General features: G+C 44.5%; 1 protein-coding gene across 1 annotated transcript in view; it reads right to left on the bottom strand.

Moving 5' to 3' along the window:
* Positions 1-265: 265 nt before the first annotated feature.
* vps36 (vacuolar protein sorting 36 homolog) overlaps positions 266-19640 on the bottom strand; it is a gene marked incomplete in the record, with an annotated part of 30860 nt that continues 11485 nt past the window's right edge. Inside the window, 6 exon segments of the mRNA XM_029770397.1 lie at positions 266-1380; positions 3333-3409; positions 8814-8898; positions 9681-9745; positions 12431-12496; positions 14183-14317. Coding sequence (XP_029626257.1) covers positions 1287-1380; positions 3333-3409; positions 8814-8898; positions 9681-9745; positions 12431-12496; positions 14183-14317 — 522 coding nt within the window.

Raw genomic sequence — 19640 nt, 5'->3', positions numbered from 1 at the left:
CAGAAAGACAGGAAGGCTAGCTAGCCAGACAGACAGACAGGCTAGCTAGACAGACTAGACAGAGAGAGACAGACAGACAGACAGGCTAGCTAGACAGACAGCGACAGACAGACAGACAGGCTAGCCAGACAGGAAGGCTAGCTAGCTAGCCAGCCAGACAGAGACAGACAGACAGACAGGCTAGCCAGACAGGCAGACAGACAGACTAGCTGATATAAGTACAGTTACAGTTGAATAACTAATTCACTTTGAATTAAGGAACAAGTTAACCATTATGTGACATACAGTCTTTATAACGTAAAGGAACACATGGCATGAGGTGATGGGTACAACGTGAGAGTTATTTAACATTCTCTTCAAAAAGGGAGGTTTCAGACTTACTGAGACTTTCCACCTGTAAAAGGTTTCAACAGCCGCCCTGTAAAACACACTTTACATTAATTAAGAGGAAAAGTTTGGTATTTTACAACTTCGTTCCTTAGGTGTTGGATCTAGGTAACAATACAATACAGTACAATGTTGATGATGATGATACAGACATGATATCAAACTGAAAGCATTGAGACAGACAACGTTAACCTTATTATCCAATACAAAAAATATATATACTTTTACCCTTAACCATTCACATCTATACTAGATTATTATTGTCTGGGACTCAGAGACCAGATATATTCTGATATATTTGACTTGCCTCGAGCTCTCTAAAAAAAGGCCCAAACGTCTCTAGAGAGTCCAGGGAACAGTCAGATGGGGAAACACCCTTTGTGATAGCAAGGTGAGGTCTGGGTTACCCTTCTCTTTCCTACTGTATCAACACAACACAGGATGCCATGGATACAGAGGGCTCTACTACAATGGGAGGATCAACAAACTAACTTTGATAAACAAGAAATATCTATTGATTTTCTGATACCATTAAGAAAAGCTAAACTCAGAGATTATCTGAATCCTATTACTAGACCATGAACATTTTAAAATGTATCTTTCTAAAAAAAAAAAAAAAGCATGTAGAGAATATAATTTCAGAATATTTTGACAAGTTAGCTGGCTAACTCATTGATCCTGCTTTGTCGTATACCCAGTACAACTGAGAAGTTGGGTTTTGGTTTGCCAGTCGTTGATCGAACACATTTCAACCCACAACACTGAGCTGTCCTCAGATCAGACATGAGTGGAGAAGAGTTTTGGTAGAACAGATATAGTGCACTAAAAATCCTATGGACCCCGGGTCAAAAGCAGTGCACTATAATTGGGACTAGGGTGCTATTTGGGACACGTTTACATCAAGCCTGACTGTTGAAAAGGTTCGGGTAGAACCGTAGTCCTTCCACAGAGTCGTCTCTACACAGGTGACCCATCTTCTCTGCTAGTAACAACCTGAGAGACAGAGACAGAAACAGAGAGAGAGACAGAGAGACAGAGAGACAGACAGAGAGACAGAGAGACAGAGAGACAGAGAGACAGAGAGACAGAGAGAGAGAGAGAGACAGAGAGAGAGAGAGAGAGGGATAGATAGACAGAGAAAGGAGGGATAGACAGAGAGAGGAGTGATAGATAGAAAGATTGAGACAGAAAGATGTAACGTTATCTACAGAACAAACTACTGAATAATAAACTGTAATAATAATTTCTAATACACTATATTTACAAAAGTATGTGGACACCCCTTCAAATTAGTGGATTCGTCTTTCAGCCATACCCGTTGCTGACAGGTGTATAAAAATCGAGCACACCGCCATGCAATCTCCATAGACAAACATTGGCAGTAGAATGGGCCTTACTAAAGAGCTCAGTGACTTTCAACGTGGCCCTGTATAGGATGCCACCTTTCCAACAAGTCAGTTAGTCAAATTTCTGCTAGAGCTTCCCCGGTCCACTGTAAGTGCTGTTATTGTGAAGTGGAAATGTCTAGGAGAAAAAACCGCTCAGCCACAAAGTGGTAGGCCACACAAGCTCACAGAACGGGACCGCCGAGTGCTGAAGCACGTAAAAATCGTCGACCCTCGGTTGCAACACTCACTACTGAGTTCCAAACTGCCTCTGGAATCAACATCAGCACAATAACTGTTCGTCGGGAGCTTCATGAATTGGGTTTCCATGGCCGAGCAGCCGCATACAAGCCTAATATCACAATGAGCAATGCCAAGCGTCGGCTGGAGTGGTGTAAAGCTCAACAACATTGGACTCTGGAGCAGTGGAAACACGTTCTCTGGAGTGACGAATCACGCTTCACCATCTAGCAGTCCGACGGACAAATCTGGGTTTGGCGGATGCCAGGAGAACGCAACCTGCCCGAATGCATAGCGCCACTGTAAAGTTTGGTGGAGGAGGAATAATGGTCTGGGGTTGTTTTTCATGGTTCGGGCCCCTTAGTTCCAGTGAAGGGAAATCTTATTAACGCTACAGCATACAATGACATTCTAGACGATTCTGTGCTTCCAACTTTGGGGAATGCCCTTTCCTGTTTCAGCATGACAATGCCCCCATGCACAAAGAGAGGTCCACACAGAAATGGTTTGTTGAGATCGGTGTGGAAGAACTTGACTGGCCTGCACAGTGCCCTAACCTCAACCCCATCGAATACCTTTGGGATGAATTGGAACGCCAACTGCGAGCCAGGCCTCGTCACCCAACATCAGTGCCCGACCTCACTAATGCTCTTGTGGCTGAATGGAAGCAAGTCCCCTCAGCAATGTTCCAACATCTAGTGGAAAGCCTTCCCAGAAGAGTGGAGGCTGTTATAGCAGCAATGTTCCAACATCTAGTGGAAAGCCTTCCCAGAAGAGAGGAGGCTGTTATATCAGCAAAGGGGAAACCAACTCCATATATATATTTACATTTTTATTTTTTTTATTTAACTAGGCAAGTCAGTTAAGAACAAATTCTTATTTACAATGACGGCCTACCGGGGAACAGTGGGTTAACTGCCTTGTTCAGGGGCAGAACGACAGATTTTTACCTTGTCAGCACAGGAATTCGATCTAGCAACCTTTCGGTTACTAGTCCAACGCTCTAACCACTAGGCTACCTGCCGCCCCTCCACTCTAACCACTAGGCTACCTGCCGCCCCTCCAGTCTAACCACTAGGCTACCTGCCGCCCCTCCACTCTAACCACTAGGCTACCTGCCGCCCCTCCACTCTAACCACTAGGCTACCTGCCGCCTATGATTTTGGAATGAGATGTTTGACGAACAAGTGTCCACATACTTCTGGTCATGTAGTGTATTATCAACAACAATCAGACAGCTGTAGTTCAATCCAGTGGGTGACGATGGGAGTTGTAGTTCTATATCCTGTCAGGGACTAGAGAGTGAGTAGTGGTACCTACCTTTCTTTAGACAGAAGAACAGAGAGACCGAGCAGCTTGGCAAACTCCTCAGCTGTCAGAGAGCCTTTATCAGTTACCTACGGGAGGGAGGGAGAGATGAGTAGGGGGAGAGAGATGAGTAGGGGGAGAGAGTATACAAATTCACATTGTGTTTGGCTGGTTACAGTAAGTCAGTAGTTACTATAGAGACATGGTTACAGTAAGTCAGTAGTTACTATAGAGACATGGTTACAGTAAGTCAGTAGTTACTATAGAGACATGGTTACAGTAAGTCAGTAGTTACTATAGAGCCATGGTTACAGTAAGTCAGTAGTTACTATAGAGCCATGGTTACAGTAAGTCAGTAGTTACTATAGAGACATGGTTACAGTAAGTCAGCAGTTACTATAGAGACATGGTTACAGTAAGTCAGCAGTTACTATAGAGACATGGTTACAGTAAGTCAGGAGTTATGTTAATCTTGTGGAAATTCCTGTCTGTAATTCCTTCTGTACATTTTTCTTAGAGGTATTCATGGATCCACCCGAGTGGGTCCGGATGCAGAATGAAAACAAATGTCACGGGTCTGGGTCGTATCCCATATGATAGATATGATATATGATATGATATCTGATATGACTGATGTGATAGTCGAAGATGAACGCAGAATTCATAGATGAAGCCTTCCAAAAAAGTATTGTGATGAAATTAATTTATATTAATTAATGAAAATAAATTTAAAAAATGTATCAGCAAGTTAAAAGAGAACAAATCTCCAGGGAATGATGGCCTCATCAGTGAATTCTATAAATATTTTCAGGAGGATAATTGTTTAATTTATATTTAATGTTTTTAAGGAGGTAATTGATTTAGGGGGTCCTGCCTTGTTTCTGTAATCCCCAAACCAAAACAAAGATTCTATGATGTTAGAAAATTGGAGAACAAATCACATCAATGATGGGAAGCTACTTGTATCTTTATAGAAAGACTTAAAAAAAGGTCTTGACCAAATCATTGATGATACCCAGTCTGGTTTTATGAAGGGCAGACATACAGTAATATGTAATAATATTCGACTAGTATTGGACTTGATGGACTACAATGAGCACATTATGGAAGATGGCTTTATTTTATTTGTAGACTTTTACAAGGCTTTTGATACAGTTGAACATTATGTTATTTTTTTGATTTTTTTGGGGGGGGGGGTTTTGGTCCAATATTTTCAAAGTGTAATTAAGACACTTTACATTAATAGTAACATCTCTGTTAAATTATCCCATGGCACTTCAGAGTCTCGACATTAGACGTGGAATTAAACAAGGATGTCCAATTTCTCCTTTCTTATTGGTCACACAAGTTATGGCACTTCATACCAATAAGGATAGTTTTAGGGGTGTTATGACACTTGATACCAATAAGGATAGTTTTAGGGGTGTTATGACACTTCATACCAATAAGGATAGTTTTAGGGGTGTTATGGCACTTCATATCAATAAGGATAGTTTTAGGGGTGTTATGGCACTTCATATCAATAAGGATAGTTTTAGGGGTGTTATGACACTTCATATTAATAAGGATAGTTTTAGGGGTGTTATGGCACTTCATATCAATAAGGATAGTTTTAGGGGTGTTATGGCACTTGATACCAATAAGGATAGTTTTAGGGGTGTTATGACACTTGATACCAATAAGGATAGTTTTAGGGGTGTTATGACACTTCATACCAATAAGGATAGTTTTAGGGGTGTTATGGCACTTCATACCAATAAGGATAGTTTTAGGGGTGTTATGGCACTTCATACCAATAAGGATAGTTTTAGGGGTGTTATGGCACTTCATACCAATAAGGATAGTTTTAGGGGTGTTATGACACTTCATACCAATAAGGACAGTTTTAGGGGTGTTATGACACTTCATACCAATAAGGATAGTTTTAGGGGTGTTATGGCACTTCATATCAATAAGGATAGTTTTAGGGGTGTTATGGCACTTCATATCAATAAGGATAGTTTTAGGGGTATTCAGATACAAGATAAAATGTTCAATTGTCTGACGACACCACCATTTTTTGAAAGATCCTAATGAAGCCAGGAAGGCTTATGAGTGTATTAATGCCTTCTCACATGAATCAGGTTTATTAGGAAATTTGAATTATTTGCGTTGAAAATATACAACTTAAACTCAGTATGTAATATCCCTGTAAACGATGTGATCACATAAGATGTGTATTAAATATATCAAAGTTAGCAAAGATCAGAAAGGAAAAGGGCCAACTTAAATTTCTCTCCTATTGTAGAGAAAATTGGAAAGAGATCTTTCTTTATCTGGACGTGTACTTTTGTCAAAATCTGAAGGTCTGTCCAGATTAGTTTATTACCTCCCTTGTCTTGGATGTTCCTCTGTCAAGTAACTAAAATGGTTGATACTAAAATTATTTAACTTCATATGGAGGAATAAACCTCATTATTTAAGAAAAGCGGTAATACATATCACCCAAAGTGAAGGAGGGTTGAATGCTCTGGATTTTAAAACCTCTAATATAATCTTTAAGATTAAATGGATACAAAAACTATTTAAGAAATTAGGATTTGCATTTGGAATATAATCCCTAATTTAATATTCCAACAGATTGGTGGTCTAGAATTCTTACTAAAATGCAACTTTGATTTGGGTAAAATCCCTATTAAGCTTGCAAACTTTCATAAACAAGTACTTCTAATGTACAAAACACAATTTTCCCCCACATAGGTGTTATGTAATAACACCTATGTGTAATAACACCTCTGTAATAATAAAGACATAAAATACAAAAACAAGTCTTTGTTTTTCCAGAACTGGTTTGACCACAACATTATCCGGGTTAAACAATTATTGAATAATGAGGGACAACTATATGATTATCCAGAATTTATGAGAACACACAATGTTACATTCACTCCTGAGGAGTATTACATTGTTGTTAGAGCTATCCCTAAAGGTGCTATTCTTCTTTTAGGAGAATATAACAATACTCCAAGTGCGATTTTGTAGCCTCAATACAACTGGAAGGAATTGACATTTTTAAACTGTACATGTAACAAGAAAACTATTCCCTCTGCTAAAATGTACCGGAATACAGCCCTTAGGACAAGTGAACTGGAACAAAGTCTCGTTGTTGTCTGGCAAATGTTGTACATCTAATAAGGTGAAAGAAAGTATCATACAAACTCATTCATAGAATCTACATTGTAAAGACCTTTCATTATACACAGATTCTAAATAGCTATTGATAACAAATGTGTATTTTGTGGTTGTGACCCCAGAGACTCTTGACCATTTATTTTTGGGGACTGTTCTTATGTCAGAAGATTTTGGAGTTAGAAGATTTTATTTTAATAAGAAACGACTATTAATGTTAATCTGAGAGACTCTGATATTATGTTTTATTTTGGTCCAAATTATATGGAACCTGATTTTAACTTTCATTGTTCATTTGTTTATCTTTCATGGAAGATTCTTTATCCATGAAATGAAGTGGACGGAGAACAAACCCCTCTTCACATTATTTAAGATAATGTCTTAAATAATATTTAAATTCTATTAGTAAGTGTAAAAAAAATAAAAAATAAAAAGCAAAAACGCACCATAAAACTTTTTGACAAATTGAAAATGTATCTGGATATGTAATACCCCTTGTCTGTGAGGTTTATATACTTTAGTTTGTATATTTCTGTTTTTGTATTTGTTGTGTTCATAATAATAGAATAATTGTATTTTTTTATTTTTTATTATTGTCACAGGTGTAATTTTAGAATATATCGTATATCTCACTGGTCACCCCCAAAGCCAATTCCTCCTTTGGCCGCCTCTCCTTCCAGTTCTCTGCTGCCAATGACTGGAACGAACTACAAAAAAAATCACTGAAGCTGGAGACTCATATCTCCCTCACTAACTTTAAGCACCAGCTGTCAGAGCAGCTCACAGATCACTGCACCTGTACATAGCCCATCTATAATTTAGCCCAACCAACTACCTCTTCCCCATACTGTATTTATTTATTTATCTTGCTCCTTTGCATCCCAGTATCTCTACTTGCACATTCATCTTCTGCACATCTACCATTCCAGTGTTGAATTGCTATATTGCTATATTGTAATTACTTCACCACCATGGCCTATTTCTTGCCTTAACTTACCTCATTTGCACTCACTGTTTATAGACTTTTTGTTTTCTTTTGTTCTACTGTATTATTGACTGTATGTTTGTTTATTCCATGTGTAACTCTGTGTTGTTATATGTGTCGAACTGCTTTGCTTTATCTTGGCCAGGTCGCAGTTGTAAATGAGAACTTGTTTTCAACTAGCCTACCTGGTTAAATAAAGGACTTGTTCTCAAATAGCCTACCTGGTTAAATAAAGGACTTGTTCTCAAATAGCCTACCTGGTTAAATAAAGGACTTGTTCTCAACTAGCCTACCTGGTTAAATAAAGGACTTGTTCTCAACTAGCCTACCTGGTTAAATAAAGGACTTGTTCTCAACTAGCCTACCTGGTTAAATAAAGGTGAAATAAAATAAAGAAGTCACCAAAGGCTACAGTCACAGAGCCTCCGTGTGGTAAATTACGAGATATCTAATCAGTGGAAGATGGAATTAAAATGACGGCATTAAAAGATAAAGGAGAAGGAAAGCTAACAGCGACCAAGACTCAACAGGTAGGCTTCTACTTAATATTCTGAATGGAGTTATTTGTAACTGTAGGATGAGAAAGGCATGCACTGCATCCTCAATTACCTCAGTTAGCTAGCTTAACTAGCTTCTCCCGGTCACTGCAGGCTCAATTACCCCAGTTAGCTAGCTTAACTAGCTTCTCCCGGTCACTGCAGGCTCAATTACCCCAGTTAGCTAGCTTAACTAGCTTCTCCCGGTCACTGCAGGCTCAATTACCTCAGTTAGCTAGCTTAACTAGCTTCTCCCGGTCACTGCAGGCTCAATTACCCCAGTTAGCTAGCTTAACTAGCTTCTCCCGGTTTGATGCAGTCAAGACAGGTACTACGTAATCATATTGGATGATGAATAACCTAGGCAGCTATTAGTCTGCTATAGTGCGAGTTGGCTTGGTCGGTTGCTGTCTCTCCCTCCCTGTTCCCTGTGTCACTCCCTCACAGTATGGCCCCCCCCCGGCCTACTAGATCGGCACCTCTCTCTCCCTCCTCTCACGCTTTTATCAGCTCCGCTTCATAAAGTAGCTTAAAAAAATATATATTATTTTTCTGCTGCTTCCCTCACCCGGATCGTAAATGGGTCTGGATCCAACCCCAGGTCTATATGGAACGGGTGTCCTCTGGTTTGTTCGGGAACAGGTCTTAATATTTGTTTTAAATGTATTGATGCATATCGGGTCCGGGTTGGAAAGCCCCCCCCCCCCCCCCAATTCCTCTAATTTGTCGATCACTAGCAGCACCAACTCACTGTCTCATTCTGGGTAAATGTTCTTGGTGAATAAAAGTGATCGTGATTCTTACGTTGTCCAGGGCCGAGGAGATCATCTCCTCCTCACTGTGGGACTGCAGCTGAACCACCATCACACCACTGTCAAAGATACGCAACCTGGAGAGAGAAGGGAGATGGGGGATGGAGGGTGAGAGAGAGAGAGAGGGGAAGGAGGGAGATGGGGACGGAGGGAGGGAGGGAGAGCGAGAGAGGGGATGGAGGGAGAGAGAAAAGGGGAAGGAGGGAGAGAGAGAAAGAGAAGGAAGATGGAGGGAGAGGGGATGGAGGGAGAGAGGGGGTATGGAGAGAGAGAGAAGAAGGGAGAGGGAGGACGGAGGGAGAGAGAGAGAGAGAGAGAGAAAAGGGGAAGGAGGGAGAGAGAGAGAGAGAGAGAGAAAAGGGGAAGGAGGGAGAGAGAGAGAGAAAGAGAAGGAAGAAGGGAGAGGGAGGACGGAGGGAGAGAGAGGGGAAGAAGGGAGAGGGGGGATGGAGGGAGAGGAGAAGATAAAAAAGGGGGAGAAAGAGGGAAGGAGGTGATGGAAACAGAGTTAAAATGAAAAGAATGAAGTTTAACAGGGAGTTGGTAAAGTAGCTATATAGGGAACCCTATTCCCTATATAGTGCACTACTTTTGAAAACAACCCTATGGGCTCTGGTCTAAAGTAGTGCACTATATAGGGAATAGGGTGCCATAGGGCTCTGGTCTAAAGTAGTACACTATATAGGGAATAAAGGTAACAATTGGAAAGTGGCCTGGGTTTGAGTTCTCTGTTTTCTTTTGAATCTCTGGGAAGGGGCAGGAAGTGACACGGCCACAGGAAACAGCCTCCAACAACAGGAAGTCAAACAGGAAGAGCTCGGCCGATTCCTCTATGACACACACACACACACACACTGACCTCAGTGGTAGCTTCAGCGACTCAAACAGCTTACAGGCATTCACCAAATCCTCTGGAGACAGCAGCTAGGAGGAGAGGACGAGAGAGAAGAGGGGGGAGAGAGGACGGGAGAGAAGAGGGGAGAGAGAGGACGAGAGAGGAGAGAGGACGAGAGAGAAGAGGGGGGAGAGAGGACGAGAGAGAAGAGGGGGGAGAGAGGACGAGAGAGAAGAGGGGGGAGAGAGGACGAGAGAGAAGAGGGGGGAGAGAGGACGAGAGAGAAGAGGGGGGAGAGAGGACGAGAGAGAAGAGGGGGGAGAGAGGACGAGAGAGAAGAGGGGGGAGAGAGGACGGGAGAGAAGAGGGGGGAGAGGACGAGAGGAGTCGAGAGGACGAGAGGAGAGAGGAGTAGAGGACGAGAGAGAGAGGAGAGGGGACGAGAGAGAAGAGTGGACGAGAGAGAAGGAGAGAGGACGAGAGAAGACAAGGGAGGAGAGAGGACGAGAAAGATGGGGGAAAAGAGGGGAGAAGTAAGAAAAGAGGGGAGAGAACAATAAAGATAGGGAGGTGTTGTTTATAAAAATGTAACACTGAACAAAAATATAAAAATGCAACAATTTCAAAGATTTTACTGAGCTACAGTTCATATTAGGATTTAACTAAATTCATTAGGTCCTAATCTATGGATTTCACATGACTGGGAATACAAATGCACATCCGTCAAAGGTACCTTATAAAAAGTAGGGGAGTGGATCAGAGAACCAGTCAGTATCTGGTGTGACCACCATTTGCCTCAAGCAGCGTGACACATCTCCTTCTCATAGAGTTGATCAGGCTGTTGATTGTGGCCTGTGGAATTTTGTCCCACTCCTCTTCAATGACTGTGTGAAGTTGCTGGATATTGGTGGGAACTGGAACACGCTGTCGTACATGTCGATCCAGAGCATCCCAAACATGCTCAATGGGTAACATGTCTGGTGAGTATGCAGGCCATGGAAGAACTGGGACATTTTCAGCTTCCAGGAATTGTGTACATATCCTTGAGACATGGGGCCGTGCATTATCATGCTGAAACATGAGGTGATGTCGGCGGATGAATGGCACGACAGTGGGGCCTCAGGATCTCGTCACGGCATCTCTGTGATGTCGACGAGCATGCAGATGAGCTTCCCTGAGACGGTTTCTGACAGTTTTGTGTAGAAATTCTTCGGTTGTGCAAAACCCACAGTTTCATCAGATGTCCAGGTGGTCTCAGACGACCCCCAACAGGTGAAGAATCCGGATGTGGAAGTCAATTCGCTCTGGTGGACATTCCTGCAGTCAGCGTGCCAATTGCACACTCCCTCAAAACGTGAGACATCTGTGGCATTGTGTTGTGTGACAAAACTGCACATTTTAGAGTGGCCTTTTTATTGTCCCCCAGCACAAGGCCTTAAATGAACACCTGCCAAATGCAGGCAGATTTTGGCATTGGTGTCTATTTCAGCAGCCACGTTGGCAGGTGGGCAGGGCTCTACAGTGTGAGCATTTAATTCGCATTTGTGAATAAAAAGTCAAGTATGATCACATTTATAGTAAAATAAATGCTGCAGTAGCTGTTTTCAAAGTATTTCTGCCATTTTGTTTCATAGCTGGTATATGAATCAAAGAACTATGAATCCTATATAACCCACTTCGCACTTGGAAGTACTGAGTAAAATAATTATTTTTAGAAGCGCTGCGCACACACGTATAAAAGTTGTCTTAAATTTACTTGAAGGCAAAGTCTACTGAAGTGAGACTTTGTGTCGTGTTTTTTTGTTGTTGGGCTAAATACATTGTTTTGTTCAAGCTAGGTTGTTTTTCTATATTTGAGTTGCTAGCGAAGAGAAGCTAACGCTTGTAGAAGTCGGACTCAATCTCACAAACATGACTCGTTACCACAGTAACCTCCTGCCCTTAAAGGGGCAGGTGAACATTTGTCTCATCTTTGATATAATCCTCCCAGATTTCCTCATGGAACGGACCAGATGGATACAGATCCCAGATTTCCTCATGGGGGGGACCAGATGGATACAGATCCCAGATTTCCTCATGGGGGGGGACCAGATGGATACAGATCCCAGATTTCCTCATGGGGGGGGGGACCAGATGGATACAGATCCCAGATTTCCTCATAGGGGGGGAAGGGGACAATAACAACTCCATCGATGTTATTAAGGAACAGTCTACCTGTTGGCTGTTGGTGTTGTAGCCTGTCCTTCTCTTAACTTTTAGTTCTGTCATTTTAATTCTTCCATCAATTAGTTTGATTTATCTCTTAATAATAACACACAGAGGCTCTAACTCAGTGGTCATCGACTGACTGGTCGATCTGCCAAAGGCGTTCCTAGTCAATCACCAAAACATTTCTGGAAAGAAAAAAAACAACGATAAACCATTGTGTTCCTTTTTTTAAAATTTTGTTTAGCGTTGTTGGCGGTAGGAGCACTTGATTCAGTTAACCTAGCACCAGGAAGGTAAAGTGTTCCTTATTTTGAACCATTTTGAATGTGTCTGAAGGTAGAACTCTGCCTACCCAGCTGGCCCAGAGAGCAAATCAAGTGCACCTACAGTCCTACCACTGGCCAATCAGCTCAGGTCACCGTGTCTGAACAGTTTTCTTCGCGCCATAGACTGTAAAAAGAAACCTCGAACGCACAGCAAAGCTAAAGATGCCTTGTCAGTGTGTGTGTGTGTGTGTGTGTGTGTGTGTGTGTGTGTGTGTGTGTATATGTGCGTCCTCAGCTCACCTCCATTCCCCTAGCTCGGTTTACCAGACAGTACACTTCAGTTAGAGCCATCATCCCACCGCGCTCCTACATACACAGAGACAGAGATACATAGTTAACCTACAACACAAGGCCAAGTCTATATGAGTTGATTACCAAGAAAACACTGAATGTTCCTGAGTGGACGAGTTACAGTTTGACTTAAATCTGCTTGAAAATGTACGGCAAGATAATGGCTGTCTAGCAATGATCAACAACCAACTTGACAGAGCTTGAAGAATTTAGAAAAAAAAAAAGAACAGACAAATACTAGAGACTGACCCAGAAAGACTCCCAGCTCTTAGAGCCTGACCCAGAAAGAGACTCACAGCTCTTAGAGCCTGACCCAGAAAGACTCCCAGCTCTTAGAGCCTGACCCAGAAAGACTCCCAGCTCTTAGAGCCTGACCCAGAAAGACTCCCAGCTCTTAGAGCCTGACCCAGAAAGACTCCCAGCTCTTAGAGCCTGACCCAGAAAGACTCCCAGCTCTTAGAGACTGACCCAGAAAGACTCCCAGCTTTTAGAGACTGACCCAGAAAGAGACTCCCAGCTCTTAGAGCCTGACCCAGAAAGACTCCCAGCTCTTAGAGCCTGACCCAGAAAGAGACTCACAGCTCTTAGAGCCTGACCCAGAAAGAGACTCACAGCTCTTAGAGACTGACCCAGAAAGAGACTCACAGCTCTTAGAGACTGACCCAGAAAGAGTCTCACAGCTCTTAGAGCCTGACCCAGAAAGACTCATAGCTCTTAGAGACTGACCCAGAAAGACTCCCAGCTCTTAGAGACTGACCCAGAAAGACTCCCAGCTCTTAGAGACTGACCCAGAAAGACTCCCAGCTTTTAGAGACTGACCCAGAAAGACTCATAGCTCTTAGAGACTGACCCAGAAAGACTCCCAGCTCTTAGAGACTGACCCAGAAAGACTCCCAGCTCTTAGAGACTGACCCAGAAAGACTCACAGCTCTTAGAGCTCTGACCCAGAAAGAGACTCACAGCTGTAATGGCTGCCAAAGATGATTCTAACCTGTATTGACTCAGGAGTGTGAATATATGTAAATGAGATAGTGTGTAGATAATAAGGAGTGCGAATACCTTCTGAAGACACTGTAAAGTTAGCACAATGCTAGTTAGCATCCCAAACTATCCCTTTAATGCATGTAAAGTTAGCACAATGCTAGTTAGCATCCCAAACTATCCCTTTAATGCATGTAAAGTTAGCACAATGCTAGTTAGCATCCCAAAGTATCCCTTTAATGCATGTAAAGTTAGCACAATGCTAGTTAGCATCCCAAACTATCCCTTTAATGCATGTAGATTTAGCACAATGCTAGTTAGCGTCCCAAACTATCCCTTTAATGCATGTAAATTTAGCACAATGAAAAACTACCTCCAACTTCCTTCATACCAGAAATTGAAAAAAAAATGGTATTCACGAGTCTATCTGACTCTGAGGAAGTAGATAAAAGGGCCTCATTGCCAAAATCCCAAACTATCCCTTTAATGCATGTTGCGTTTGTAATACTGAAACCTGCTCGATCTAGAACACTGATATATCATTGGATTAGCTAGGATCTCATGTGTTTGAACAAACTCCAGAGAGAAGAGAGAAATGTGACTTCCAGGGTGACGTACTTCCTGTCGTTCTCGGACACACGATGAGAGCCAACAGACTACAGCAGGATGCTACAAACCACTGAAACACACACATACACACTGTACTTTAGATCACAATACCTCTAGTGGTGCCAGCAGAATGTCTCCCAGCTGCTTGGCCAGCTGGAGGTGGTAGTGGGTACCCGAGCCGTGCGTCTCTCTGGTAACGGGGTTGGCTATACCCATACTGAGCAGGTAGGATTTGAACCGGATAGTCTGGTGTAGAGAGAGAGAGGCAGAGAGAGACAGAGAGAGAGGTAGAGACAGAGAGAGAGGCAGAGAGGCAGAGAAACAGAGAGAGAGGCAGAGAGGCAGAGAGGGCAGAGAGGCAGAGAGGCAGAGAGAGAGAGAGAGAGAGAGAGAGAGAGAGAGAGAGAGAGAGAGAGAGAGAGAGAGAGAGAGAGAGAGAGAGAGAAAAGCCAAATTTACCAATTGCACTCTATGGCAGCGAGGTGTGGGGTCCACTTGCAAAACAAGATTTCATCAAATGGGACAAACACCCCATTGAAACCCTGCATGCAAAGTTCTGTAAGATTCTCCTACAGGGTTAGGCATTAGGGTTAAGGAAAATAGGATTTTGAATGGAAATCAATTGTTTGGTCCCCACAAGGATAGCAAAACAAACGCGCACACACACACGCGCCCTAACCGGATGGTCTGGTAGAGAAAATAGACAAAGAGAGACAGAGAGAGAGAGAGAGATAGAGAGAGAGAGAAGAGAGAGACAGAGACAGAGAGAGACAGAGAGAGACGGAGACAGAGAGAGACAGAGAGAGAGAGACAGAGAGACAGAGAGACAGAGAGAGAGAGACAGAGAGAGAAACAGAGTGGTTAGGGTTACAATTAGGGCCCCCTAACCGGATGGTCTGGTAGAGAAAACAGACAGAGCGATATTAGGCCCAGACGGAGGACTGATTAATTCATTAGCAGACCAGACGTTCTGCTTCAAATCAAGATTTCATTGAGGGTATTTATAACAAAGACAGTCTTTGCCAAATGAAAGTCTGGTTACTGGCAGTTCTGTCTTAGTGGACAGGCTACTGTGAAATTCTATCACGTCGGAGTGTGTGTGTGTGTGTGTGTGTGTGTGTGTGTAACACCAGCCAAATCCATGGTAGGTAAGTCTGTCATGTTTGGAGGACAAACACACACACACACACACACACACACACACACACACACCACACACACACACACACACACGTGTCCCTTCAACTGCCTGTCTGCAATTCTCTGTCCCCCTCTACCTCACAGTCAGCACACAACATCTCATACATGGATGTGTGTGGGTTGGTTCTTCTATCCTTGTGTGGGACCTAAAAATCCCTGAAAAAGTCCCCACAAGGATATAGTAAAACAAGGAAAATTCTACCTCGTGTGGAAATGTCCCACGTCCCCATGAGGACAAAGGCTATTCTTAAGCATAGGGGTTACGGTTACAATTAGGGTTTGGGTAAGGGGTTAGTCAATAGGTAACACAAGACATTTACATAACAATAACGAGGCTATATACAAGGGGGTACCGGTACCGAGTCAGTGTGAGGGAGTACAGGTTAATGGAGGTCATTTTGTAAAGTGATTATACATAGATAATAAACAGTGAGTAGCAGCAGTGTAAAAACAGGTGGGGTGTAGTCAATGTAAATCGGGTTACGGGTTAAGGTTAGGGAAAATAGGATTTATGGAAATGTATTTTAGTTCCCCCCGAGGATAGGAGAACATAACAGTGTGTGTGTGTGAGTGAGAGCAGTCCACTCACATACTATGGTGTGTGTACAGCCAGTTAAATCCTTGTCAACAACCAGAAAGCCCATTAAGTTTGATTATTAGAGTACAAGCAGATCACATGGGAAATCTGTGTGTGTGTGTGTGTGTGTGTTTGAGCCCCTATATTGTTCCCAACCCAGTGGTTCCCAAACTGTGGGGCGCGTGGAGCGGTCGGCACGGAGACGCAATTTAATTATTACATCACCTACAACAATATTATAGGCTGGATTCTCACAATAAAAAAAAAAAAAAACAGGTCTTCAATAATCTACAACAGAAACAGTCTTCAATAATCTACAACAGTAATGGTCCACCCTAGTCTTCAATAATCTACAACAGTGATGGGTCCACCCTAGTCTTCAATAATCTACAACAGTAATGGTCCACCCTAGTCTTCAATAATCTACAACAGTGATGGGTCCACCCTAGTCTTCAATAATCTACAACAGTAATGGGTCCACCCTAGTCTTCAATAATCTACAACAGAAACAGTCTTCAATAATCTATAACAGTAATGGGTCCACCCTAGTCTTCAATAATCTACAACAGAAACAGTCTTCAATAATCTACAACAGTAATGGGTCCACCCTAGTTTTCAATAATCTACAACAGAAACAGTCTTCAATAATCTACAACAGTAATGGGTCCACCCTACTAGTCTTCAATAATCTACAACAGTAATGGGTCCACCCTAGTCTTCAATAATCTACAACAGTAATGGGTCCACCCTAGTCTTCAATAATCTACAACAGAAACAGTCTTCAATAATCTACAACAGTAATGGGTCCACCCTAGTCTTCAATAATCTACAACAGAAACAGTCTTCAATAATCTACAACAGTAATGGTCCACCCTAGTCTTCAATAATCTACAACAGTAATGGGTCCACCCTAGTCTTCAATAATCTACAACAGTAATGGTTCCACCCTACTAGTCTTCAATAATCTACAACAGTAATGGTCCACCCCTAGTCTTCAATAATCTACAACAGAAACAGTCTTCCATAATCTACAACAGTAATGGGTCCACCCTAGTCTTCAATAATCTACAACAGAACAGTCTTCAATAATCTATAACAGTAATGGGTCCACCCTAGTCTTCAATAATCTACACCAGTAATGTCCACCCTAGTCTTCAATAATCTATAACAGTAATGGTCCACCCTAGTCTTCAATAATCTATAACAGTAATGGTCCACCCTAGTCTTCAATAATCTAATAACAGTAATGTCCACCCTAGTCTTCATTGATAGGGAAGCATGTGCCATGTCACAGCAGTAGGCTGGTTAATATCTCCTTCCGTGTTTCTCTTTTCGATTTCAATATGGAAGGGAAACCAGGCGGTGGCGTCAGGAAGGGGAACCCAGGCGGGTGGCGTCTAGGAAGGGAAACCCAGGGAGAGGGTGGCGCCAGGAAGGGAAACCAGGCTGGTTGGCGCCAGGAAGGGAAACCAGGAGGTGGCGGCAGGAAGGGAAACCAGGCGGTGGGCGTCAGGAAGGGAAAACCAGGCGGTGGCGTCAGGAAGGGAACCAGGAGTGTGGCGCCAGGAAGGAAACCAGGGGGTGGCGCCAGGAAGGAAACCAGGGGGTGTCTCCAGGAAGGGGAAACCAGGCGGTGGGCGCCAGGAAGGGAAACCAGGGGGTGGCGCCAGGAAGGGAAACCAGGGGTGTCTCCAGGAAGGGAAACCAGGCGGTGGCGCCAGGAAGGGAAACCAGGCGGTGGCGCCAGGAAGGGAAACCAGGAGGTGGCGCCAGGAAGGGAAACCAGGCGGTGGCGTCAGGAAGGGAAACCAGGCGGTGGCGTCAGGAAGGGAAACCAGGGGTGGCGCCAGGAAGGAAACCCAGGGGGTGGCGCCAGGAAGGAAACCAGGGGGTGTCTCCAGGAAGGGAAACCAGGCGGTGGCGCCAGAAGGGAAACCAGGCGTGGCGGCCAGGAAGGGAAACCAGGCGGGTGGCGCAGGAAGGGAAACCAGGCGGTGGCGCCAGGAAGGGAAACCAGCGGGTGGCGCCAGGAAGGGAACCAGGCGGTGCGCCAGGAAGGGAAACCAGGCGGTGGTGGCGCCAGGAAGGGAAACCAGGCGGTGGCGCCAGGAAGGGAAACCAGGCGGTGGCTCCAGGAAGGGAAACCAGGCGGTGGCGCCAGGAAGGGAAACCAGGCGGTGGCGCCAGGAAGGGAAACCAGGCGGTGGCGCCAGGAAGGGAAACCAGGCGGTGGCGCCAGGAAGGGAAACCAGGGGGTGTATCCAGGAAGGGAAACCAGGGGGTGTATCCAGGAAGGGAAACCAGGCGGTGGCTCCAGGAAGGGAAACCAGGCGGTGGCTCCAGGAAGGGAAACCAGGCGGTGGCGCCAGGAAGGGAAACCAGGCGGTGGCTCCAGGAAGGGAAACCAGGCGGTGGCTCCAGGAAGGGAAACCAGGGGGTGTATCCAGGAAGGGAAACCAGGCGGTGGCTCCAGGAAGGGAAACCAGGCGGTGGCTTGGCTGCCAGAAGGGAAAACCAGGCGGTGGCGCCAGGAAGTGAAACCAGGCGGTGGCGCCAGGAAGGGAAAACCAGGCGGTGGCTCCAGGAAGGGAAACCAGGCGGTGGCTCCAGGAAGGGAAACCAGGCGGTGGCTCCAGAAGGGAAACCAGGCGGTGCTCCAGGAAGGAAACCAGGGGCTGTCTCCAGGAAGGGAAACCAGGCGGTGGCTCCAGGAAGGGAAACCAGGCGGTGGCGCCAGGAAGGGAAACCAGGCGGTGGCTCCAGGAAGGGAAACCAGGCGGTGGCTCCAGGAAGGGAAACCAGGCGGTGGCTCCAGGAAGGGAAACCAGGCGGTGGCTCCAGGAAGGGAAACCAGGGGGTGGCTCCAGGAAGGGAAACCAGGCGGTGTCTCCAGGAAAGGAAACCAGGCGGTGTCTCCAGGAAGGGAAACCAGGCGGTGGCTCCAGGAAGGGAAACCAGGCGGTGGCTCCAGGAAGGGAAACCAGGCGGTGGCTCCAGGAAGGGAAACCAGGCGGTGGCTCCAGGAAGGGAAACCAGGCGGTGGCCAGGAAGGGAAACCAGGCGGTGGCTCCAGGAAGGGAAACCAGGCGGTGGCTCCTGGAAGGGAAACCAGGCGGTGGCTCCAGGAAGGGAAACCAGGCGGTGGCTCCAGGAAGGGAAACCAGGCGGTGGCGCCAGGAAGGGAAACCAGGTCGTCGTGTTAGTAGTTACTGTTTCTTGATGAGCAAAAGGCTCATTTATTAACTACATTTGAATAATTTGTGTTATTATTATATTTGTATGTAACAAATAGCAGCACTTCATTCAACAGAGGGAGGCACATGATGTTACCACATGATGAAAGGGACGCCTGGGTGAAAGGTTTGGGAACCACTGGCCTAACTGAGCGGATACTGAGGCCATAACCCTGTAGTCTAGAGACTTAACGCTTTCCTAACTAACTAACTACCTACTACTACTACTGCAACTACGACTACTACTACTACTGCTGCTACTACTGCTGCTGCTACTGCTGCGACTACTACTACTGCGACTACTACTACTGCTGCTGCTGCTACTGCTGCTGCTACTACTGCTACTACTACTACTACTGCTACTACTGCTGCTACTACTGCTGCTGCTACTACTGCTACTGCTACTACTACTACTAATACTACTACTACTACTACTACTACTACTACTACTACTACTACTACTACTACTACTAACTACTACTACTACTACTACTACTACTACTGCTGCTACTACTGCTGCTGCTACTACTGCTACTACTGCTACTACTACTGCTACTAC

Source organism: Salmo trutta, chromosome 12 (assembly GCF_901001165.1).
Source record: "Salmo trutta chromosome 12, fSalTru1.1, whole genome shotgun sequence".
Classification (NCBI taxonomy): Eukaryota; Metazoa; Chordata; class Actinopteri; order Salmoniformes; family Salmonidae; genus Salmo; species Salmo trutta.
This window is presented reverse-complemented; position numbering and strand designations above follow the sequence as displayed.